Source organism: Podarcis pityusensis (assembly GCF_964106645.2).
Source record: "Podarcis pityusensis genome assembly, chromosome: 10".
Taxonomy (NCBI): Eukaryota; Metazoa; Chordata; class Lepidosauria; order Squamata; family Lacertidae; genus Podarcis; species Podarcis pityusensis.
In genome coordinates this window covers 19,668,054-19,693,588 of record NC_138035.1, presented here as the reverse complement: position 1 = coordinate 19,693,588, position 25,535 = coordinate 19,668,054, and the positions used below count along the sequence as shown (strand labels likewise).

At 40.5% G+C, this 25,535-nt stretch overlaps 1 protein-coding gene across 12 annotated transcripts in view; it reads left to right on the top strand.

The window, feature by feature from the left end:
• The window catches only part of WNK1 (WNK lysine deficient protein kinase 1), a 105,933-nt gene that overhangs the window by 32,163 nt on the left and 48,235 nt on the right, over positions 1–25,535 (top strand). For all 12 annotated transcript variants that reach the window (XM_080971543.1, XM_080971542.1, XM_080971550.1 and 9 more), the window contains exons 3-7: positions 5,167–5,387; positions 7,204–7,361; positions 21,417–21,505; positions 22,580–22,799; positions 24,098–24,434. In XM_080971543.1, the coding sequence (XP_080827669.1) occupies positions 5,167–5,387; positions 7,204–7,361; positions 21,417–21,505; positions 22,580–22,799; positions 24,098–24,434 (1,025 nt within the window). The remainder of the gene's footprint in view (positions 1–5,166; positions 5,388–7,203; positions 7,362–21,416; positions 21,506–22,579; positions 22,800–24,097; positions 24,435–25,535) is intronic.

Here is a 25,535-nt window from a genome sequence, read left to right as displayed (position 1 = left end):
AAAAGGATCAGTTACCAGGTCTGCCAGATTCCTTTTCAGAAACTGTGGGTTTGGAGACCAATTGCCATTTTCATGCCAGATTCTTGTATCTCAGCACTTTGATGAATCTTTTATTTCCCAAATCAAAGACAACAGGATTAATTGAATTTACCTGAGTTGTAGTCGAAATTTGGCTGTCCATAATGGAATTAAGTTTAAATTGTGAGTGGTTTACTTCTGTCCAGGTACAGAAGGCTGTAATTAGTCTCTGTTGGCAACTTTTGTAGGCTTTATTATCGGCTTGCATGTGCAGTGACTGAGCACATGTAACCACCATTACAAAATATCTTATTTGAGCAACAGCTGTATCTGCTAGCATCTTCTAAAACCCGCTTCCCCCTTTTCCCAAGCAAGCAAACCGTCAATCTTAGAAGTTATGGCTTAAAATAAACTTTAGTTAAACAAGCCTGCTTCATAAGCCTTAAATTGACCAGAGATTAAGAATATAAGAAAAGCTCTGCTGGCTCAGACCACTGGCTGATCTAGTCTAGCATCCTGTTCTCACAGTGGCCCAACCAGATGCCCATGGGAAGCCTGCAAGCAGGACCCGAATGCAATAGCATTCTATTCTCCTGTCAGCTATTACTACATGTCCTCTTTTGCATGCTTTCTTGATTTCCTTACTCATCTTAGGATCTCCCCGAGCATTTAGATAAGGGAGGGTAATAGTGTATACCCCATACTAAATTAGTCATGGGGCCCAGTATCACCACCCACAATAATTTTGTGGACAGGCCTGCCTCTTTTGGGATTTGTAGTTGGCTTGATTCAATGTCATCTTTGATGTACAGAGTGAAACCATCTCCAGTGCAACTTTCCCTGTCCTTACTATAGAGTCTATATCTGGAGATAACAATTTCCCATTACCTCCCTCCATTCTACGAGATTCCCATTGTGCCCACTATATCAATGCTGTCTTTTAAGACCATGCACTCCAGTTTGTCCACCTTGGCTCAGAAGCTTCTAACATTAGCTTATAAAGATTTACATACAGTGTCCATCTTCAAGTGTCTTTGGCCTGGGGTGCTTTGGCCTCTCTGAATTGCTGACCTCTGCCCCTTCTACAGCTCCACAGTTTAAATTTTCATCATTTTCCCCCCTCCCCCCAGCTTCATCTCAGGGGGCAGATTTGTTCCAATCAGCTCCTGTTGGCACTTCCCCCGTAATCAGTTCAAAAGCTGCTATGCCATCTTTTCTCTTTCATTGTCAGTAGTCTGCTTCCACTCTGGTTCAAGTGGAGTCCATACCTTTTGTACAGGCTTGGCTTGCTGCAAAATGTTCCCGGTGCTTATCAAATCCAAACCCCTCTTCCCACAACCAGTGTCTCATCCACACATTGGGATTGCTAGCCTGCACCACACTAGCTGGTCCTGTGAATGTCCTGGCTTTCAGCATCCTATCTAGCAACCTAAATTTTGCTTCCAGGACTTCGTGAATACATTTCCCCCATGTCACTGGTGCAAACATGCACCATGACCACTGACTTCTCCCTAATACTAACCACCTGTCTAACTGTGGGCAGTGGGCAACACCTGCACCCTTTGCACCAGGTAGGCGGTTCACCATGCAATCTGTATGCCTATCATAATGGCAACCATCTATGCCTCTAATTATTGAATAACCCACAACCAGGATCCATCCACCTCCTAGAAAAATATCCTTGGCACAAGAGGATACCAGCTCATCCAAGGAATGGGTTCCTTCTATTGTATTATTTCCCTCTACCTCAGAGCAAACCTCCTTCCCTGAGACCCTCAACCTCTCTGACAGCTGCGGAGCTTTCATTCTGGGAGTGGGCTGCATGTTAGATCTTCATGAGCCTAGAAGGTTGTTGCTGTGTTAGTCCTAGGAAATGGTTTATTGTTTTTGCAAGTTTTGATAAGGTAGTATTTATGTTACAGAAGTTCAGGACAAATGGGAAAGTAGATGATACTCAGCATTTCAGAGGTGGCTAGAAATGGAAATGCATTTAGTTACAGCAAGTATTTAAAAGATTTACAAGGACACTTGGAAGTGACTAAAACATTTGAATTAAAAGCCACATGTCACCCACATAAATTGAATTACAGATGCTATTTCACTTCCTCTGATAGATTTCAGTGACCTGTAAGCTCATTTTCGTTTGCTGCAACATATGATACTACCTTACCTGCCAATCTGTTTTAACAGAATTAGCCAGTACTGGTATGCACTGCTTTCAAATTCAGAACAGTGCTTTGGTTCATTGTTGCTTTCCCTGGGTGAAATGGGGGAAGGAGCATAACTGCAGAATGTCAACTCAGAATGAAAAGAAGTTTTTGTTGGAAAGTGAATGACAGCTATGATGTCACTGTAGCAACCACTTAGCTATTGAAACATTAAATGAAGGAGCTCAGCCAGGAAGCCTTGGTTACAGTGTAAACTTGCCTTTACTTGACTGATGGTAATTAAGCTAACAAATGAAAAGATTTTTATGTTCTCCTTGAGACCTTGATCCTGTCCAATGACAATATCTGCACTAATTTTAAGAATTTTAGAAACGTATTTTTAGTTGGCATATTCTGTATTGCGATTCTCTCCCCACTACCCTTTATCTAAATGTGAGTGAGGTGCCAGTGCTTCCAGAAGCATTTTGCTCCTCCTCGAAAATCTGGTGGGAAAAGTTATTTTTGTGTGCCTTGACAAGCCCATTGTCCTGTGAACAAACCTCATTATACCCCAGTTAGCTTCCAGGAAAATAATTTAATTTCTTAGTTCAGCCTTTAGCAATACCCCTTCCCCCCATAAACCTTTCCTCTATATTGACAGGCTTCCTCCTTTCCATGTAACGTTCAACGTTCAAAGGTTGCTTCCCATGTCACCCCCCATGACAGGTGTTTGGGATTCTGTGACTAGCTTGGATGCCATTATTATATGATCTTACAATAGATGCTTATCGTGATTATTCCACAACAATTCAGTGCATGTTCTGATCTCTGCTTATCCACTTCATTGTAAGAGCATGTCTTGATAGAATAATTTGGACAGCTGCCAGTTCTGGATGATTGATACTAATCCCCATTGCTACAATTTCTGTAGTTCAAAAGGAGGGACTTTGAAATCACATTTCAAACATTAATCCTGGTGTGAAAACTGCCCTGTAAAAAGCATTTGAGAGATGGTTTCAGAGGGAAATTGGAGTTCAGCTTGGAATAAGAGTTGAGAAGAGGAGGATATTAGAAGGAAAGTATGAGTATGAAGGGCTCATGGGAGACTGGGAGAGGAAACTGCTGGGGTACATGTTCTGATTTGATTTCTTGGCTGAGATACCCTTTGAGTATTTTGCTGCTCACATAATATCAGTCAGGTTTTTGTGCCCATTGCACAAGATACATCTTAAGAGAGGCAATTTGGCTCAGCTATAGTGTCTTTGCTTACATTCTTGGCTCTTAAAACGTACTTGTCCGTTGCCAATTCTCTTCTCTTAAAGGCTTTGGGCCCCAACATTTCCTGCCAGGGATGCTGACTTTTCAAATATTATCCTAAGCTGGTATCACTTCTGAAGTCTCTTGAAAATGGAGCATTTGCAGGAAGTGTAACAGCTAGGTTTTAAGCAAAATGAATTGATGTAAAGCTAATTGCTTAAAAAGACAAAAAAATTATTACAGCATGTGCAGAAAACTGAATGGATACTTAAAATTATTTTAGTTTCCTATGAAAAAGAGAAACTGCTTTGAGGTAGTGAATGTGCTTATTTTGCCCTCTTTTTGAAAAACATATAAAGATGAAACAGGACGAAGGAAGAGTTTTCCTATGTGCTTTTCAAGACTTCAGGCAACTGATTAGAAAGTGGAGTAATTAGGAGGAAAGGAAAGAAAGGGGAATAATGATCTTCTAGGACAGGCATGTCCAACCAGACAATTGCTACCTACTGGTTGACTGTGGGCTGTCCCTGGTCGATTGTGGAATCACAACCCGCCCCCCCCCCGCAAGCCCAACAACTCTGATGAAGCCTCCTCAAAAAGAGCTCAACAACTCTTGCCACTCCCTCCCAAAGAAAGCTGACAATGGATAGATCGCTGCCAGTTTTTTTATACTGGGAGTAGATCGCAGTCACTTGGGAGTTGGGCATGCCTGTTCTAGGATACTGAGGGGATGAATGAAGAATGGCCAGCAGAGAAAGAAGAGTTGCCAAGGTCAGTAGAGAAAAAGCATGTGTGCACACATGGATCCAGTAAAACAGATCTTCTTGAAATCGCATTTATTGTTTCAGAGATTATTTACTCCTTGCGCCCCTCAAAATCAAATAACAGATCATATCTGCCTTCATTGACTTTCAGAGCTACTATTGAGCAGCAACGTAAATCTGAGGTGTCAATCCTTATGGAACCTCATAATTTGTGCATGGTTCACCTCAAGAGTATTGTCAAATCATAGTCCACCTGTGTCACAGATGTGTTCTGTGATTTGATGGTGACTTTGTTGTCATGTTATGTAAAAATCATGAAGATACATGGGAATCTGTGCTTTGGGCATGTTTTTGTGGTGCTGGCAAGCACTGTCACTGTGATTTTTACTGTGCAACCTACTACTAAAAATGCATTACTGGTGCAAGGGAACCTCATATAAAATCATGCACACTAAAAAATATTTGTTTTAATTCTACTGAATCTCAACTTTTACCCAGAACCCAAAGAATATGAAAGAGAGGGAGTTTGTGCTTATGTGAGCATGTGCACATGCATGTATTTTCTGGAGAAGGGAGTTAAGGAAAAGCACCAGAGGTGGGTTGCTCCTATACCACACACTCAAAATTTAAAATGTGCCCACAGATTCAGAAAGATTGGTGGCCCCTGGATTCTAACTCATGAGCCAATCAGTTCACTTTATTGATTTATATAAATGCTGCAGGTGTAGTTATTCTTTTTGTGAAGGAGCACTGCTGTGCAGTTTCTATTACCTCTGAAAAGGAAGACTGGTTTTCAGTACTCCCAGTACTTCTCTTTGCCCTATGTTCTTTTTCTGGAGGTGTGGAGTTTGGCTCATACGAAGCCTGCTTTTGTTACGATCTGTTTGTTTGATGTTTGTAGTTCACTTGTGGCATCCCAACAGCATGGACTTCAAGATGAAGCTTGAAGCTTATTTTTATTCCTGTGGCTCTTTCCCTAGGTACTTAAAAAGGTTTAAAGTGATGAAAATCAAAGTACTGCGAAGCTGGTGCCGGCAAATACTGAAGGGTTTGCAGTTCTTGCACACGCGTACTCCTCCCATTATCCACCGTGACTTGAAGTGTGACAACATCTTTATTACTGGCCCTACAGGATCAGTCAAGATAGGAGACTTGGGTCTGGCAACCTTGAAGCGGGCTTCCTTTGCCAAGAGTGTGATAGGTAAGCTTCTGGTTTTGTTTTAGCAGTTCTTACTTGAAAATTTGCCTAATAGAATTTTCCAATTCTCACAAAGCAAAAAAAGGAAATGAAAAAAGCTTCATCCCTGAAAATTCTAGAGTTTTAGGTCTCATAAAATATGGGTCCCTGATATTAGTATTCTCCTAAAGAATCTTCTCAAGGTGTGTAGGCTCTTTCACTTAGCAGAACACTTGATAAAACCAAAGTATTTCCATCCTTTGAAATAACTGTTCTGAACTGGGATTAAGGGGAAGCACAGAGTTTTTAATGAAAATTCTTTTTTAAAAAAATACAAACCTCTGCCTTATACCTAAAATTTCTGGGCTGCTGCATTTAAGTACCCTACAATAGCTTTGTCAGCTGGTCTGAAACTATGACCAGATAATTGGTTTTAACAGCTCTGTTCTGCTATTTGTTTTGTGAAGGATGCAAGCTAACAAGGGAAAAGATAGTCCTTTTTAGTCTGCATCTGCTAGTGTGTGTTTTTAGAATGCAATCTACAGCTATTTCTGAAGTTCTGTTTTCAGAAGTTGTAATACCTGATTTTAACAATACAAATTTACATTTGCAAATATCTTGGCCTTTGTGACAATGAAACATTTCCTGCTTTCCAGCCAGTCTAGAAACAATTAATGTTAGTGGAAAGGGGAGAATATTCAGTGGGAAATGACCAACTTCCTTAACATAGCAGTCTCTTTTCCATATGTTATGATCAACTTTCAATTGGAAAACTGCCATATTCTGACTTTTTTGAACAACTGAATTAATATGCTCCCTTTCAGTTAAGGCTAGAACACCACTGAATTATGGGTAGATGGATAGGGAAGTAAAAAGTGATTGATTGGTAAATTTGCATACAATCTGGTTTGTTTGCAGGAAATAATTCTCTGCTTATTGGTAATTTCTGGCTCTTACATATCTCTGATTCATATAGTGCAGATTTCTGTGAAATGGAAGGGTGCATTGGTTTGATACATCAGGGATAATACACCTCCTACAAATTGATTTTAAAATTAGGATTTATTGAATCTCGCCCTCTGTGCCTATAACTCAATCTCTCTATATTTCTGAGTATTTTTGCCTGTAGGATGTCCCTCACTATTTCCTGTATCTGCAGTAGGCCTATAAAATGTACTGCAGGTGAAATGGTAAGTATGTAAAAAGGGCTCTGGTGAGTGGCCTTTGCAGAACATTTTTGAAAAATTAATTTTTAAGAAACCTTTATTCATAAACACAGGGTTTTTCATTGCAAGGCTTTGTTTAAAGTGACACTAAACAGAAGTAAATGGAGTGTTACGGGTCAGAGACTAGCTGTGGACTCTTTCCAGTACTAATTTTTTACAGCAGAGGGCAGGCAGGGATGCTGAAACAAGCCTCATACCTCCTTTCTCACAAGGAGGAAAGGTAAGTGTGTCTAACAAGTATTTGGTTTGTAGTCTAGCTAGTCTCTTACTTTATTTTTCTCCGTTTATCTTCAACCTGGGATTCAATCATATACCATTATGACTAAAATCTTCACATGTTCCCCCTGATTCTGTTCCATTATAATATATATATAAATGGTGAACATAAAAACCTTTAACTGTTGGTTTCTCACTTCTTGCAAAGGCCTTGCAATGGAAGACCCATGGGATACGTTGATGAAACAGAGTGACTGAGGGTCTCCTCCCTCTTCTTTTTGCTTCCACTTCTTCTTTTCTCACAGGTCTACCCATCTACTCCCTTCTGCGGTGAGTAACGCCAGCAGCCTCTGCTCGCTTTGAGACATTTAGAGTCTGAATCGTTCTTTTAATTTAAGGTACCCCAGAGTTCATGGCACCCGAGATGTATGAGGAGAAATACGATGAATCCGTTGATGTATATGCTTTTGGGATGTGTATGCTTGAGATGGCTACGTCTGAATATCCTTATTCTGAGTGTCAAAATGCTGCACAGATCTACCGTCGAGTGACCAGCGTAAGTCTCCTATAACCATCTACAATTGTAGAGCTCCTACCACAGCTAACAAAAGATGTCTTCCTTCAGTGATAGAGGATGGGTAGCTTTGCAGGAGAGAAAAAGAAAAGAAAGCACACACTTGGGAAAATGTAGATGCTCTCTTTCCTAGCTCTACATGAAATGCAAGAGGTTGAATGCTACAAAAAGGAAGAGCCACAGCCCACACTTAAAGCTCAGGTAGAAATCAGTTCTTTAATCCTACTGTTCATTGGCATTCATTCAGGAAAAGTTGCGTAACCAGGTACTGTACCAAACTAAAATTGGATATTGGTGGAAATCTTTTGACCCTGTCAGTTTTTTCTTCATTACAAAACATTAACTTGAACATTAGCTCTTGATCTGAACAAATATGTTACAGAATGAAAGAATTATAGGCATGTGTTGCTTAACTAGGATTCTAAATACTTGTTTATACAAGCTGTAAGTAAAAGTTTAAAATACTTTTGCCCTACCATTCAAGGAAATATTATTTTCCGTTGGTTTCCAGTGGAAATATCCTTATTTCTGTTTCAAGTCTTAGCATGCTTGCACAAATATAGCTGAAGCTACCACCTTCATATGAGGGATAAACAGACTGGGGTAAGCTTGAGGTTTGTGGGGGTGCAAAAAATAAGTGGTGGGAAGAAGCTCCCCTCCCAAAAACAACACCCAGGGAGAATTCAGTGGCTATAAAAAGCATTAGTAAAATCCAAGATTGTAATGTAGCTGAGATTGAGCCCAAGTGTTTCCACCAGGTCCATGAAGATGGGGGAAGGCAGCTGGGTACACTTTCTCTGGGCCCTGGAGGGCTAAGCTGACCAGGGGGGCAACCCAGGACCAGCTGCTTTTTTTTTTTTTTTTTTTTTTTTTTTTTTTTTTTTTGAGTTTATAACTATAACAAGACTCCCACCCCAGACCTCAGATAAGCTCTGCATGGGGCTGGTTTCCACCCCATGTTCCCCCGCAAATTGTTGGGAACCAAAATGGAGAAAACTACCCACCACATAGAAGCCTCGCTGATGTGCATCTGCATGACTCATTTTTCTAAACTTGCACTCCTTAGAACAGTGACTCGAGCAGAAATACCCAGGAGATGGCCTTCTTCAAGTGTGGCAAATTCATAGCCTTGCACATGAATAGGAAAGCTTTCCGAGTTCAGTAGCAAAGTGTGCCTCTCATATTCAGGGGGAAATAGTGTGTCTCCACAATTAAGAAACTTTGGGGAGAACTTAATGAAAATGGATGCGGGTTTCAGCCTGTGTTCAGTTCAGTTCAGTTCAATAAACAGTGCCTTTTGATAGTAACTCATAGTATTAAAAAATACTATGAAAAAAACAGATTTTTTTCCAGTTCAGTCACAAAGGAGGTGGGAGTTAAGGCTAGTCAGCTGGTCTCACCTAGGCCTGGATGGGACATGCGCTCCTTTGCAAACAGAGCCTTTGAATTATTCTGGCCTTTTCTTCCTTGTTGGTGACTTCACTGCAGCTGCCTCCCTGAGCCACCTATAGGATGTTGCATCCCCCACCCCCCAAACTCGTTCTCAAAAGTCCACCTTTTCTATGAAGCCTTTGGCACAATCACATTATCTGTGGAAGCTAAGCCTAAGTGCAAATGAATTGAATACATTTTTCTACTTCCTTCCTCTATTGTTTTGCTTGTGTAGGATTTTAAACTTTTTGGGCAGGGACCAGCTGTCTTTTTTCTCTGTAAAGCACCATTCACGCTGATGACACTGTGTGCAAGCCTACCTTTTAAAATAATAAACTGAATAGAATGCAGTGAACTTTATTATTAAAGTTTCTGTTTGTATTTTTTCTTTTAGCTGATGTTTTGTAGTACTGAAATTTTAACTCTGAAATTTGGTGTCTCTTATGTTGGTGACTCCAGGCAGCCGTGAGCAGCATCTTGTTTTGATGGTGGGGTTGCCTAGGGGTTTGACTCCCCACCCCCTCCCCACCTTCATCCTAGAATGGAATTTCCCTTGTCACCCTCATCAGAGGGCTATGAAATGTGCACTAAAGTGGTATAAATTTGGACATACTGTGGGACCTTAGGGGGAAGGGTGGGTGATTAATAATAATAAGTGAGTGTGATTGTGCAGAGCAGAGGGAAAGCTTTGGTATACTGGGCCAAGTTAGAAAGAGGAAGATCAAGCCTTGTATGCAGGCCAAATTCGGTTCAGGGTGGCATACACATTGCAGATTTAGGCATACCGGTAACCCACAACATGAAGGGTCAAGTTAGAAAAGAGAATCAGAGACTATAATCCATTTCATTTCACTTTTGCCTTTTAAATTCATTCATAGGAAATAGTGTTTCTGTAACGTTCCTGAAATAGGGAATGATTCTATTGGGTTTGCAACTGAGCAGGGCAAAAAGCTATTAAAGTTCAGCAGAAACAGTTTAAGGGAAACCAACTTCATTATTCGCATGAGCTAAATAAAGAGAACCAAAAGCAAGACAAAACTACCAGTAATGCAGCTGCAGAAATCAGGATAGTTATTGTTTCCCCTTTACTTTGTCTTGCCTCTCTGCATGAGTTTGTATGTCAAACAGCAAAGATCTGAAGATCAGAAATCAGACTTGTAACTGTACAGGCAAAAGTAATTTATTTTAATCCTTTGTGAATACAGTGAGTAATACAACTTCCAAGCTACTTCAGAAGTATGCAGAGCTCCTGGGGCTAAAACGTTAGGTATGCTGGCCTCCTGTATTTCCATACAAATGTGTGTAAAAGATCCAGGTTTATTGCTAATCTCCCAGGGCTACACTAAATACTTAACCATGAATGGATACAAGTTGTTTTGGAGTTTGGTACTTGTTAAAGGACAAACTGTCCTTGAGTTTCCTGCATCTTTTTTAACCTTTCAAACCTCTGCATGGAAGCTGTTTTTGAACGTCATGCTAAACCATAGTTTAGCATGAAGTGAATGAGCCTAGGTGAGCCTCAGGCTTGCATTCTCCTCTTCTCTCACTCAGCTGGGCAGAGGTTTGAAAGCTTTGGCTGTACTAGTTTGTTCCATCCAATCTGGTAAACATTAATGTTCCTTGAAACAAGTTGGCTCATAGTTCTCATTAAGCAGTTTGTTGATCTGGATGAAGTGACAAATAATGAAGAAGTGGAAGCATCTGACTGCTCTCAGGAGGCGAGAGATCATGTATGTGTGAGACTAAGGCTCACCTAAGCTTGTTCGTGTCACTTAAGCTACAGTATAGTGTAGGAGTGTGGAATTTATGCCTCTCCAAAGTAGCTGGACTGTCAACTCGCATCAGTCCAAGCTATCGTGGTTAATGGTAAAGGATGATGAGTGTTGTAGTCTAGCAATATCTGGAGTGCCACAGGTTCCCCATGCCTGGTTCAGCACAATGTCCAAACTTGGCCTGAGTACATTATATGGGACTAGCATTTTTGTTTCATAGCTCTTATGGTGATACAGGTTTTTCTGTATTTCCTATAGGGTTGTTTGGTACAATTCAGCATTAATTGGTTCAGTGACTTCGATATTGCCCAGAATTTCCATATAAGAGTGCTGCTTTCCACAATGTGTGGAAAATAAGGTAGATTCAGATAATTGGAGTGATTTCAGTGATTCCAAGGTTTAGATAATTGTATGAAGTTATCTTCAATTGTTCATGTAGACAATAGGTTTTATTTATGGACAACCTAATATATACACAGAATCATAGAATCATATCTTAAAATAACACATCTCTCTTAAAATGTTAGGCTTTATGTTTAAGTTCTAGAATTCATTCATTAAGAACCTCGTTATTTGAGATTTTCATCCCAATATTATGGATGTTTGCTCAGGAGGAAATCCCATTAAGTTCAGGAAGACTCCAGTAACCACTTCACAGAACTAGTCCAGGAGGCAGGAGGATACTGCTGTCGGTGGTATCAAAAATTTTCAGCAGATTGAAAAGCAAGAGCCAGAGATGTATTCTCCTTGCCCTGTTCTTGGTACAGGTCATCAGGGCAACACAGGCTGATTTAGTCACCAAACCAAGCCTGATTCCAGATAGAACTGGATCCTGATAGTTTGTATTCAAGGACTGCTTCTCCCCATATGAACCGACTCAAACCATGCTAACATCATCTGAAGCCCTTCTTCGTGTGCTTCTTCCATGAGAGGTCTGGAGGGTGGCAACACAAGGACAGGCCTTTTCTGCGGTGGCTCCCTGTTTGTGGAATGCTGTTCCCAGGAGGCTCATCTGGTGCCTTCTTTACATACTTTTAGGTGCCTGATAAAAACGTTTCTCTGTAACCAGACCATTGGCTGATTAAACAATCTATGGCCTTTTAAATGTTTTTGTGGAAGGGGGCGTTATGGGTTTGTTTTCTTTTTCTCACTATATATTTTGTGTTATCATTTTGTGTTTTTTGCTGTAAACTGCCCTATGATCTATGAAGGGTGGTATACAAATTAAAACCAAATGAACAAACAAAATGAACCAAATGAACAAACCATATGAATGAACAAACCAAATGAACGAACAAAAAAACCCAAATGAACCAAAACCAAATGAACAAACAAAATATCCTGCAGCTCCTTTGCCACCACCTTCCCAAGAAGCAAGTATTGATGACCAGGTGGTACTTATTGTAAACCTCTTCAAGAGTGAATGTGACACTGCTTTTTTTAAGGCCAGCAGGCATGTTCTCCACACCCTGGGCTGACCTGATCAGCCCCCCACCCCCACCCCATCTGGCTTTCATCAGCCAGAATGGGTAGCGTTCAAGAGAGCTTGTTCCATCATTGCAAGAGTCATGCCCACCCTCGCAGTTGACTTTGAAGAGCCAAAGGGCTCCTGTTCAGTGCATTTTTTAAAAAATGAAACTGCACAGGTCTATGGCAGTTTAAAACTATTTAAAGGTAGCCTAAACATGTTGAGTGTGTTTTGCTCCTCATGGTTCTTGAATCTGTACTATATAAAGAGACCGTCTTATCTATTATGCTATTCCACTTTGTTATTATAGCACTGAATTTTGCTACTGACCCATGTTCTCATTGAACTTAGAGCCTAGATAGTGATATTTAAATGTGTGAATGCATTTAACTTGCTGACTTCTCTCCCCCTCCCATTTGCTGTTGTTTAGTTGTTTAGTCGTGTCCGATTCTTCGTGACCCCATGGACGAGAGTACGCCAGGCACTTCTGTCTTCCACTGCCTCCCGCAGTTTAGTCAAACTCATGCTGGTAGCTTCGAGAACACTATCCAACCATCTCGTCCTCTGTCGTTCCCTTCTCCTTGTGCCCTCCATCTTTCCCAACATCAGGGTCTTTTCCAGGGAGTCTTCTCTTCTCATGAGGTGGCCAAAGTATTTGAGCCTCAGCTTCACGATCTGTCCTTCCAGTGAGCACTCAGGGCTGATTTCCTTAAGAATGGATAGGTTTGATCTTCTTGCAGTCCATGGGACTCTCAAGAGTCTCCTCCAGCACCATAATTCAAAAGCATCAATTCTTCGGCGATCAGCCTTCTTTATGGTCCAGCTCACCCCCTCCCATAAGATGCCATTAATGCCAATACCTGCTTCATCAGTACTGCAATGTTTGTGGGAAATAATTAAATCTCTCCTCCCCATACTCTGCAGTTGTGATCTCCCTGTGCCTTTAAAAACCTTTTTAAAAAGTTTGACTGTCATCATGAATTTAATGTTTTGTCTAGCTTGACTGTTGGCCATTTTTTTGTACATGTTTGCCCATATAATGCCACTAATTGTCTAGGAATGAAACTGGTCTGAATATATTTAATCTGGTTTTTTAGAATGATCAGTTCCCACATGCATTTTCCCCACTTAATGCAAACAGCTATCACAGATGAAACATTATAGATGGAGCTTCCGTATGACTGTACTTTCTACGGAGGAAGTTCACACATTTAACTGCAAGTCAACTGACAAGTCATCACAGGACTAGTTCATTTGCATTTTTAAAGTTTCTACCCCCTACATTCAGTTCTAGCAATCAAAATAAGCTGTGAATCTGTCTCTTTAGTGGGGATTTATAAGGTAACATAGTGCATTTCATGCATCCAAGCAACACATTAATGAAAGTATCTGCTGTAAAGTGTTGAAATAGGTATGGACTGTGGAGTCAAAGATGTGTAGGAGATCCTAAAATTGAACTATATTTGAGACTTGCCTGTCTCTACACTGCAATGAAGGTAACCTCCCTCTGAACAAAATTACTATAACCAATTCATAAACTGATTTGTGAATCCTCAGGGATCTGCTGATGATTACTTGTTTGATTACTTGGATTTACTAGGCTAGGATATAATAACCCAAACACATCAGGAAAGTAATTTCAGATTCACTCCAGGGCCAGATCCACATTGCAGCCCTTTGCCTTTCTGAGGCAGCAGTGTGCCAGGATTAGAGCATTAGAAAGTGGGAGGATCTAAATGGCATTTGAAAGGTTGTCACCCCCACCCACCCTGGGGCCATGCAAGTGCCTGTGTGCATTTGGGTAGATGGCCATGCACAGACAGTGCACCATTTGTCTCGTCATGAGCAATACAGGATCTGCATCCTGCTCCAGCCCCAGTGGTCCCTGAAGGGAACCCCAATTCCCAGAATGGAACTGAAATGGAGAGAGGGGGGGGGGAGATGGGGGGGTGTAGAGGCAGAGGCAGCCAGCAATCGGAGGAATTCAGTGCCTCCTTCATAAGCACTGTTCCATGTCATCACTGATCTTCCTTCCACCTTCCACCGTGTATTACACTGCCAGTTGACCCCACTCACTACTTCATCCTTCACTGTTTGTCTCCTCTCATGTTTATGTCTAATTCCCCCTTTCACATACTGCCTCCAGCAGAGCAACAAGATCAGCCCACCCTCTGGATATGTTTAAGGAAGCGCAATGACCAGCAGTGTTAATTAGTGAGAACTACATTGGATTTATGAAGATGCACATTGTGAAGTAACTCCACACACTCCCCCATCATAATATGACCATTCATTTGATAGGAATAAACTGGAGAACAAAGCTTCCCAGACACACACTGGAAAGTCAAAGATGGGGATGAAGGTGGGGAAAGGAGAGTCAAACTGGTTGTGCAGGATAAAAGCTGTTATGATGAAGACAGTACTGCAGTGCTGGTTCACAAAATGTGGACTATGGTGGTAAAATTCAGTATCTCTAAGGCATGGAAAGTATTCTGAGAAATCCTGAAATACCGTATTTTTCGCTCCATAAGATGCACTTTTTCCCTCCTAAAAAGTAAGGGGAAATGTGTGTGCGTCTTATGGAGCAAATGCAGGGGGGAGGCAGGCAGGAAAAGCCCCCAAGAGCTCAGCGCGGCTCTTGTGGGCTTTTCCCCAGTCAGTCCCTTCTCCCTCCTCATAGAAAAGCCCACAGGAGCCGTGCGCTCCTTAAAGGGTGCTTTTGTGGGAGGTGGGGGAATTGCCATAGCCGCGCGCAGCCTCTCCCGGCGCGGCTAAAGAAGCCAAGACAGCCAGCGGGATCCATCCCGCTGGCTGTCCTGGCTTCCTCTTTAGCCGCGTGCAACTTCTCTGGCCGAGAGAGGCTGCGCGCGGCTATGGCAGAAGCCAAGACAGCCAGCGGGATGGATCCCGCTCGCTTTCTTTGCTCTTTGGGGCCGGGGGGGGGATATTTTTTTCTTGATTTCCCCCTCTAAAAACTAGGTGCGCCTTATGGTCAGGTGCGCCTTATGGAGCGAAAAATACGGTAAAATGTGTTGATACCACTCAGTAGGGGTGAGTATTGTGTGCATTACTAGGGCATAGCAAGCTGTAATACTGGTAAGAAAAAAAATCATAATTTGGATTGGATATTGGTATTTAAAATTGAAGTTTAGCTGGGCAAGCTTTAGAGTCAGGAATGAAGTGGTTAAGCATGGATTGGGTAACATAACAGAAATTTGCATTTCATAAGATGCATGGAGTAAATTAAATTACCTTGCATAGTATTGCCTCAGGGTTGGGAGGAAGGGGTTAACTTTGTTTTCCATTAGGATCATGAGTTCTTTTAACATTTCCTTTAACGGTTTGTAGCAGCCTACATCTAGCTCAAACCAGTACTGAAATAGCTTAGTAAAAAAGTAATGGAGATTTTTCAAAGTACCTTGCAGCTTGACTCTAGAGTTCATGGGCCAACATAATTAATGGCAAAGTCTAAAAGAAGATTAAAGCAATTAGAGTAAAATTCCTTTCAGACTCTATTGTTAATCCCCTTGTTTGGGGGAAATCCTAAATACCATTATCAGCTATCATAACTTTCTTAGCACTTCCATGTAGGAAACTGCATGTAAATTGGGCACAAATAGTTGTGTGTGATCTCACGGGAGGGCAGTAGCCACGGGTTGTGGCTTCCTGATGTGGATACACAGTGACACAGATGCATATTCAATTAACTACATGTGATCTGAATGTGATCTTGCATGAGTTCCTTGTATATCTAAAATTGGAAAAAGTTTCCAATCTTCTTACAATCCCTCCCCTCCCTTAGCAGTCCTGCTGGCACGGCCACTCTTCTATCTTTTCCACTGCTATGCACCAACATGGTATCTAGCAGACTGGTGTCTTTTCAGTAGAAAGACTTGGATTGTTTTGTGGATGTTCTCATCTGAATACCAGTTAAAATGGGCATGTGATGAGTCAGTGTTGAAAAGTAATGTCATGTTTTGTCTTGCCCAGTAGCTTGGGAAGAACAAGGGGCTAAGAGTGTATCAAAGGTGCTCTCCAGCTTTGGCAGAGGTAGCTGATGTTCTCAGTTATATTCAGCATTCAAAATTAGCTGGGCCTTTTGCAACTGGGCCCACCCTTGGCACCTAGCATCTCCACCTGTCTGGGTGCAATCAGCTGGTCTGCAGGGGGGACAGCAGCAGCAAAAGACACTTGTCTTTTGCTGCAGCACTACCCCTGGCAAATACCTGATTCTCCCAGCAGCACAGCAGCAAAAGATGTGCCTTTTTTTGCTGCTGAGTTGCTGGGCAAATCAGGTGTTTGGTGGGGTACTGTGCTACCCTGCAGACCCCCCTGATTTGCCACGCAGCAAATAAAAATAAAATAAATTGCTGCCAGGTGAATCAGGTGTTTGGCGGGGCAGAGCGGTAACAAAAGACATATCTACCCTGCAGACCCCTGATCTGCCTGGCAGCATTTTTTAATTTTTGCTGCAGGGCTGCCTGGTCTGGTAGTAGGGCAGCCCCCCACCCCAATGGTGTCTAGACATTTTGTTTTGGTGCCCACAACCTAGGTCCCGGGAGCCACATGGCTCCTAGCATTCATATCCCAGGTTCTAACAATGGTATTTTAGTGCTGCATGTGGTTTCCTTGTAAAACTTTTCAACAGTCCATAAGATAACTGGCAAAAGAGCAAAATGTAGAGGCATAGGTAAATGCAGGGACATAGTTCCATTATTTGTTACCAGTGCGGAGTAAAATTAGAAAATGGGTTGTGTGACTACTTATAAAAAGAATACAGTAACCTAGGTAGAAAGAGGAGTTCTGTAGCTGCATTTGACTAAGTAACATCCTAGTGGTGCTATCAGATTAATTCATATAATTGCTATAATGCCAGTCAAGTGGTTGTGCCTGAAATTATAAATAGAATCATCAAGACACTTCAGTTTCAGCTACATTCTTTTTAATACTCTGCATGATATAACAGGGAAGCTTGGACAGAGTCTATTCTGGGTTTTGCAGAAGAAGATGCCAATTTGCCTGAAATAGCAGGGAAGGACGAAATGGGAGGAGCCCTAAGAAGGCTTACCTGTTCCATGGCATTTATTATTGCTGTGTGTCAAGGGGCTTGGCCAGTGGAAAACAGAGTTCTGATTTCTACAGGCTGACACAGGATGAGGGAAGGCAAAACTGTAGAGAAGACTATGCTTCCTTCAAAGCTTTATCCCTGCTTTCCTTCTGCTGTGCGTTAAGTGTGGACTTTAACAGTCCATTCTCCTTTTGCGTGCACAAGTCTCTCAGCATATTTGCCTCTGAGTCTCCTAATGGATCTTTCCAAGAGAGATTTTTGCCCAGTGTTTGTCATCATAAATTCACACTGTTGTTGTTCTCACACAGACTGTGGTAAAGAGGTAAGAATTTCAGTTATACTAGCTTGCATTCATTTAAGTCATATGATGGGAAATAGGGGGTCATGATGCTTCTGTAGAGAATTCTGTATAGATCTGTTCTATAACTACTTTCATGTGTTGGGTGCTATGCAGCGGCAGTCCTGACTTCAAAATATTAAGTATCTGGACTTAAGTATGGATGTAATGGTTTTGGTGCAAATTAATTGGAGAAAGGACAGCTGAGACTCAGGTTTAGTGTAGATCTGTTTAGGAATTATGGTCTCCATGTGCATGGAAAATAATGTTGGCACAATTACTTCGATAATGCCTGGAAATCTAGATACAGTACTAGGACTTTCTAGGGCTTTCTGACTAAGATGAACAAACACACCAGCAAACTGTGCAGAAGAGGGGGCAAAGGAATACATCTAGTATCTTTGATATACTAGATGATATACTAGATATGGGTTCTTGAATAACTCTTCGCATACACAAGTGAAGGAGGCATGGGGCCCAACCATCACTGTGCACAAAATGCAGGTTTGTCTCTGTAAGAATGAAAGGTAATCAAAAGTTTCAGTTAATGTAATTTAATGGTGGTGCCTGTCTTGTGCGGTTGGTTGGAAGGAATAGGAATGTTTAAATGGGCTAATGTAAGTTAATTACACTTGACAAAGATATGGAGTATTAAGCACTCTTATTTTGATAAGTGCTGTGTTAATCTATGCCACTTTAACGCAGATACAATATTCTGGTGCTTGGTTGAGCAGTTAAGAATTTATTTTTGGCTCTAAAGTTGCCTTTCAGCATATCGTTCACTTGCCATTTTGAACTGCTGTGAAAGAAAGCTTAGTGCAAATATATTAACCCAGTTTTCAACACAAGTAGCGTGAAAGAGAGCTATACTCACTTGATTCTAAAATGCTTTAAAAATAGTTAACACAGAAAAAATTATATAAGTGACAGAGTAGGCTATAGTTTAAATTGGCATGTAATAGCAAGCAGGAACTTCTGCAAAAACAGTGCAAAAGCAGCAAATACTTAATCCAGGGGATTGCCTTGAGAGGAGGAAATGTCGTAATTATCCAGTGTACCATTTAATGTACTTGGCAACTAATTGATGAAAGAGGAAGGTCTGATTCACTTCAGACTTCCTTCATCCTGTTCCATGAATGCTCAGTCTGGTGACTTTGGTTTCATTGTCTTGCTTCTTAGCTACTACACTATATTAGCTCAAAGATAACACAGAGTTTTTCTGATTATCTTTTGTTATGATTGATTATCTTTTATATATGCAAAGCTGGTATGACTTCGAGAATGGAATAAAGTATTTACATTATTTGATACAAAACAATTGTATATCAGTGAAAGTGTATAGTGCCAAATAGTAAACTTCTTAAACTGAAACATTAAGTTCAAAAGAGATATTAACTTAAAACATCAACTTGAAACTTGCATGTTCATAGTCCTCTTTCAATGGAAATATTAACTGTTCCAAACTGGCCTTTATTGTGGTTAGTGAGTATAATTCTGTGTATGCTATTACAATACTGAGCATAGGTTCACAAAATCAGCCCACAAGTTGTTACTAATCCTATGGTGGTCATTTAAGGTGTAACATAATAAACAAGCAACTTTATATCTGTCAATCCCAAACAAGTGCTATTGTTATTGAGCTCTTATCATCCCTCACCGTTGCCCTTGTTGACTGGGGCTAACGGGATTTGTAGTGGAAAACACCTGGAAGGCAGCTAGTTGGGGAAGGCTGATTTAAACCTTACCTGTCTAGTCAACTAGATACAACTCTGTAAGCAGCTCTTTTCACAGAATAAATAAGACCAAGTAATTAGGAAGAATGTGCTAATAGATATCAGTGTGCCTCTTGCCTATAATAAGTCATCAAAGTTTGCACTACTAAGTCAACATTATCTAAATCATGCCCTGCTAGTAACTGGAAGGCATACTTCGTATTATATGCAGGTACAATGTGTTGTACATATGTGTGTTGACCGAATGTGATGTGCACTAGCTTATACATAACTAACACTGCTTCTCAATGTTAGCTTGACCCTCAAATGGCTTTGTGTACATGGCTGGAAGCCCTGAACAGTACAACATGTCCTTTACTTGCCCTCCCTCCCTCCCTCTAGTTTGTTTTTTAAATTGTTTCGGTGGACTTTTGAATTTGTATTGTAATCACTTCATGTGATCAGATCACAAGAAGGTAATTTGAATTCAAGACTTTTCCCTTGAATAGTTCTGCATGAAAATACACAGATCATAACTCTATGCAATTAAGTGTTCTAACTGATAAGGGCTGCCTGTCAGATTACTAACAGTTTCCCCCCTTTTTTGAGTTGTAGATTAAAATGTTTTATAAAAGTCTGTTATAACTTAGAACTGCGGCCTTTAATTAGGGATGCCTCATTAGTCAGTTAACACATATGTCTAAAAATAAGGGAAGTATCATTTTTATTCAAAATCATTTCGTTGTATTTGATAGTTTTCCTTTAGTAGGTGAGCAACTGGAGAACAGGGTTTTGTTCTGTTTTTGCAATGCAATAAGAGCAGGGACTTTTCACCGAAATTCATACTTCTAAAAGAACAGGAACAATTCATCTGAGCCAACAGCCTTTGTTGATAAGGCACTAAAAGTGAGCTGGTAGGAGTAAATTTAATAGGGCAAAATTGTGACTAAAAGCCCCTTGGAATGCCAGTTAGACAGTAGCTTGTATTGTATCACGGTCCATGATATCAACAGTTTTTTAACTTTTTACATGGCCCCAAGATTCCAAATTGGTTACTACTACTCAGATAATTTTACTGCTCAAAGTGCCAACGTGGATTGAGGTTTCAATCACCTGTGAATAAATGTTTATTTAGGAAGAGTTCTGAGACTGTTAGGTTATGTACAAAGGAACATGAAGCACAGGTCAAAGGGAGCATGCCATATAAATTAGGACCTTTTTATGTGTGTTGAGTTCTGGGTTTAATAAATATTAATCTTGTAAAACTCACACAGTCCTATCCTGTTCTGTTACATCTGTTTATCTGTCTCTCTGTCCCCCACCACTACCTCAAAATCTTTGCACTGTGGCTTAATGGTAAATATAGGTTATGCCTGGTGAGAGGAAAATCTGTTAATATTAATTTTGTGCTAGTTTATGTACAGAAAGATAGGCCATGGTGAAGGCGAGACTGACCACTGGGTTTGACATAAGAGTAGTATGATCAGAAATCAGATCTTGGCCTGTTTGGATAAACCATACTAAAACTAACCACAGTTCCCTATTTGGAGGAAAAGACAAACTGCAGCTGGTATAAAATGGAAATGGATGTGTCAGAGGAGGAGAGAGGAGGAAGAGCAGGCTTGTACGTACTAAACCATGATTTAGTGTTGCATCATTTTGGGAATGAGAAAAGAAAGGATAGCGATGGATATAATAAATGTGGCAATGTATTTGAGAGAAAACAAAGTGAATCTCATTTTGCCAATTAGGACTAAGATAGATTCTGGGTAAGTTGGAAACCAGTGGTTACTTTAGAGAAAGAAATTATCTTAGCATGCCTTACTTAATTGTTGCAGACTTCTAGGAGAGAGGAGGGCAATATATTTGTATATATATGCTTGTTGGATTCTTTCCAGCATTCCTCTTTAAAAATGGATTTTTATGAATGCAATAGCATTTAAAATATATAGTTGCAAAAATACAAGTAAAATAAGAAAAGTTGTTTTTTCATAATTAAGTTTGGAAGTTCATTTGATTAAAAGCTGATGTTTTCCACACTCAAATATAACTAATGTTTTGATCATTGAATTGGAGAGAAATCATGAATCAAATCACCGTGGCATATCTTGTGAAGAATAAAACTGTCCATGTGACACGAGCATTGTGCCTCTATAAGATTGAATGTCACCAGCCATGCTAAACTTCATTAGAGATTTAAATAGACATTTTTGTTACCACATTTTCTCACATATTCTTCTGTATTTCAGGGAGTCAAACCAGCAAGCTTTGATAAAGTAGCAATTCCTGAAGTAAAGGAAATCATTGAGGGATGCATTCGTCAAAACAAAGATGAAAGGTAGGTATTCATTCCATTTGGATGAGGCACTTCAGATATTCCATAGTGCACAATAACAGTGGTGTGTACTCCTTGAACAGTCAGATAAAAATAATAAAGAAAGAGAAATGAAAAGGACTTTCGATTCCCTGTCTGTCAGTTCCATATAAAAAGATTATTCAAAGTATTCATTCTACAATAACATCCAGCTTTTCTTCCTTCTGCTAAGTGATACTTTCTCAGTCTTCAGACCCAAATGTCTCAAATTCATTAATTTTCCTTTCCACACGAAACATCTAAAAGGGTTTCCCCAATTATTATTATTATTGATAAATGTCGACAATAATTTTTTTCTAGCCCAATGTAACAACTTTTCCTCCAGTAACTTCAACAACCTTTCTTCCATATTGAAAAATAATAAATTGTTTCATCTTTGTTCACACAAAAGTCTCTACACTATGGTCATATGTTAAAATAATATTTGATATTTATTTATTGTATGTTTGTTAATTCACACTCAGTTCCGTAATCTTCCGATCCTATTTTCTATTGGCCGTGATTTTCCTTCCTAATTTTATTTTGTACGTTCTTTCCATTTCTCACCAATATACAAATTAAAAATGAAGCTACGAGGAAACTAACAGAATATGAAAAGAGAGTAATAAGAGATAGTATAATGACTAAGGGATTGATTTCCCTTTTATACAAAACCCTTATTAAGATTTTGCCCTCAAAAACATTTAAAAAACTGATGGGAATTAATTTGGCATATAAACATTGAAGAGGATAAATGGAACAATTTATGGACAAAAGGACCACATAAATCTCCGTCAGCAACTAAGGACTGATTGCTAAAAATTGTGCATGGATTGTATTTAGCATTCAGTATCAGTCATCCTTCTTGTTTTAAAAAAGTAAGTCCCTTTAGAAATGGCATGGATATATAGAGTTTGTCTTAAAACAAGATTTAAATATTCAGTGGAATATGGGTAGCCCAATTGGAAAATGGAGGAATTGTTTGTGTATTGTACTATGTGATAACATTCTCCTGTCTTTTCCATTCCCCTTTTATTATTTCCTTTCCGTTATGATCAGGTATGCTATCAAGGACCTTCTGAATCATGCATTCTTCCAGGAAGAAACTGGTGTGCGGGTAGAGCTAGCAGAAGAAGATGATGGAGAGAAAATTGCCATCAAGCTCTGGTTACGAATTGAAGACATTAAAAAACTTAAGGGCAAATATAAGGATAATGAAGCAATAGAATTTTCTTTCGACTTGGAAAGAGATGTCCCAGAAGATGTAGCACAAGAAATGGTATGTCATATAGATATGACAGATATTCCCACTTCTGCACCTATTTTGGCAGATGCCAGAGACATGGAATTGAACCATGTAGCTGATTTTTTCCTTTCATTATTTTGCTCACCTCAGTGCAGCCCAATTAAACTTAATACACTGGGAATAAATGGTGTCTTCTTGTTGTTGTGATGTATTTCTCAGACAAGCCAGACTTCCATAGCTGTTTGAAAAACAGTAGCTGGGGAAAGCAGTCACACAATGTAAGGGGCTGAACTCTGCCACCCTTCTAATTTGAGCATACTTACAGAGGTAGCTTTGACTTTCATTTCCCCTTGCTCCCCCAATAGTTCCCTTGCATGCACATATTTTCAATAATGGATGAATCCCATATTTTTCTTAAGTAAAGAATAATCAGTGCACTTAAGAGTTGCTCTGCTTCATGGGTAGCCCATGTGATACTCTTCAGATGTTGCTGAACATAAAACTTCCAAAAATCCTTGCATCAGGGATGATGGTAGTTGTAGTCCAGCAGCACCTGGGGGCACATCATTGGCTACCCCTGCTCTAGATTATGTAGATGCAGTGGGCATTTGTTGAAACTTGCCTTTATGATTTCCCAGAAGGGTTAATTTGGGGGATTAACTACTACCATCCATCTGTCAGTTCAATGATATTTTAACACTTCTTTCAAAAAATTATATACTTTAGGGCACTTTTACCACATAGAGAAACACATCTGTCTATCTGCTCACTTGCCATTATAATTTTAAGCTGGATACAGTACTTACATTTTTACCCTCCAAGGCATAAAACACCACCAGAATCAGTTTTTGCAACAAGCTTCTCTCCAATAAATTAGAAGGGTGCAAATGTTGCTAGGTCTCATTCCTTAGCCAATTCCAAACTAATGGTTGAGTACTTCTGAACAGAAGGTTGATGCAGCTGCTTTAACCTTGCAGCTGGGGTAGAAGACACTGTATCCATCTTTTCCCTTCAAGGTGATTGCACTGACTGCCATATAAATGAGAAGGCAAATGCACTTCGTAGTATATGTGCTATCCATTGCTTCATGTGAAGATATTATTTGGTTTATGATAGGATCTTATAATCTCTTTGCCTTGATTTTCCCCCAATAGTGCTCTTTCAGAAGACATGCATGAGCTTGCAATAGTTTAACTACTGCAACATGTATTAGCTGGAAATGCTGCAGCGTTGGAAAGCTAACCGCCTTGGCGCGTTTGATGTATAATTATAGAAATTTTTATTTTGCTTTATCATTGTTTATCTGATGGCATGAACTATACACTTTTCAGGTTGAGTCTGGGTATGTCTGTGAAGGGGATCACAAGACAATGGCCAAAGCTATAAAGGATAGAGTGTCCTTGATCAAGCGAAAGAGGGAGCAGCGTCAGTTGGTGAGAGAAGAACAGGAAAAAAGAAAGCAAGAAGAAGTCAGTCAGAAACAGCAGACAGAGCAGCAGTTACAAGCGGGCACTACCCAGCAAGGAACTAAACATGCTGCACCTGCCACTGGTGTCACTGCCATCCCTGCTGCTTCAGCTTCAGTTTCTACACAAGTAGAGCCTGAGGAGCCAGAAGCCGATCAACATCAACAGCTGCAGTATCATCAACCTAGCATTTCCGTATTGTGTAAGTACATGCATCTTCTAACCTGTATTTTTGGACAGTTAAGTCAATACTTAAAGCCCGGTGTGACTGAAACATGTCACTATACAATAAACTATTCACCATCCTCCTGGGTCATCCACAGGCATTTATGATTTAGACAAACATAAATGGTCAAGATAGATGGCTCCACTGCTATCTTGGTAGACCTCATCATATCAGCTGCTCCTTGAACATCTGAACAAGCAAGACCACCTCTAAGAAGCATACTTGCACTGAGGCTGATGCAGACAGCTCCCCAACCCAAGCTGCCCTTGCAACAGATGCAACCCCCCTTCCCTGGGAGAAATTTTCTTTTGCTCAGAATGGGAAGTGAAGTCACACACACACACACACACACACACACGGCATTCATTGCTTTGCCAGCAGACTAAATGCACCTTGGACTGTCTTCATGTAGATGTGTGACTGGTCCACTAACAGTGTTTACGCCAAACACTGAAGCTTGAGAGTCCTTGTAGATCTGTGTCTTGTGAATCGGCAGGATGCAGCTATCACATAAGCAGTATACAAAGAGTTTAAACCCGGGTACAGAATGAGGATCCTGATGTAGCTCCAGATTTTGAGCAGACTTTCATTCCAGCTCCCATAGGTGGCTGATGTTGATCTTGACCTGAAGGTACTGTTCTTGGAAGAATTGTATAATGGAGATGAGGGTGCTGATGACTTGGCCATGGTTTTGCTGCAGTCTGATTTCCACTTTCGATGGCTTTGAAGACAGCTCTCCTGACTAAAAAAAAAGCCAGAATGAGAGTGGCTGCTATCTGGAGCTTTATCTACAAGCAGAGAACCTTGACTTAGCCATGCAAGCGCTAGCCCTACTACACCCTAACCTGCCTATCAGGTTTATGTTCCATGTCCTGTCTTCCCTCTTTCTTCTCCTTCAGAACAGAAACTCATACAGGAGGAGGGGAAAGTACAGGAAATCCAAGTGTTGTGGAACCAACATGGGTAGTGATGGTATTTCAGGCCATAGTGGTGCCCTCATGGTGGCATTGTGCTTGGTGGGGTGGGATAGGGTAAGGTGGCAGTGAAGTCAAAAGAGCTCTGGGTTGGTGATGCTGG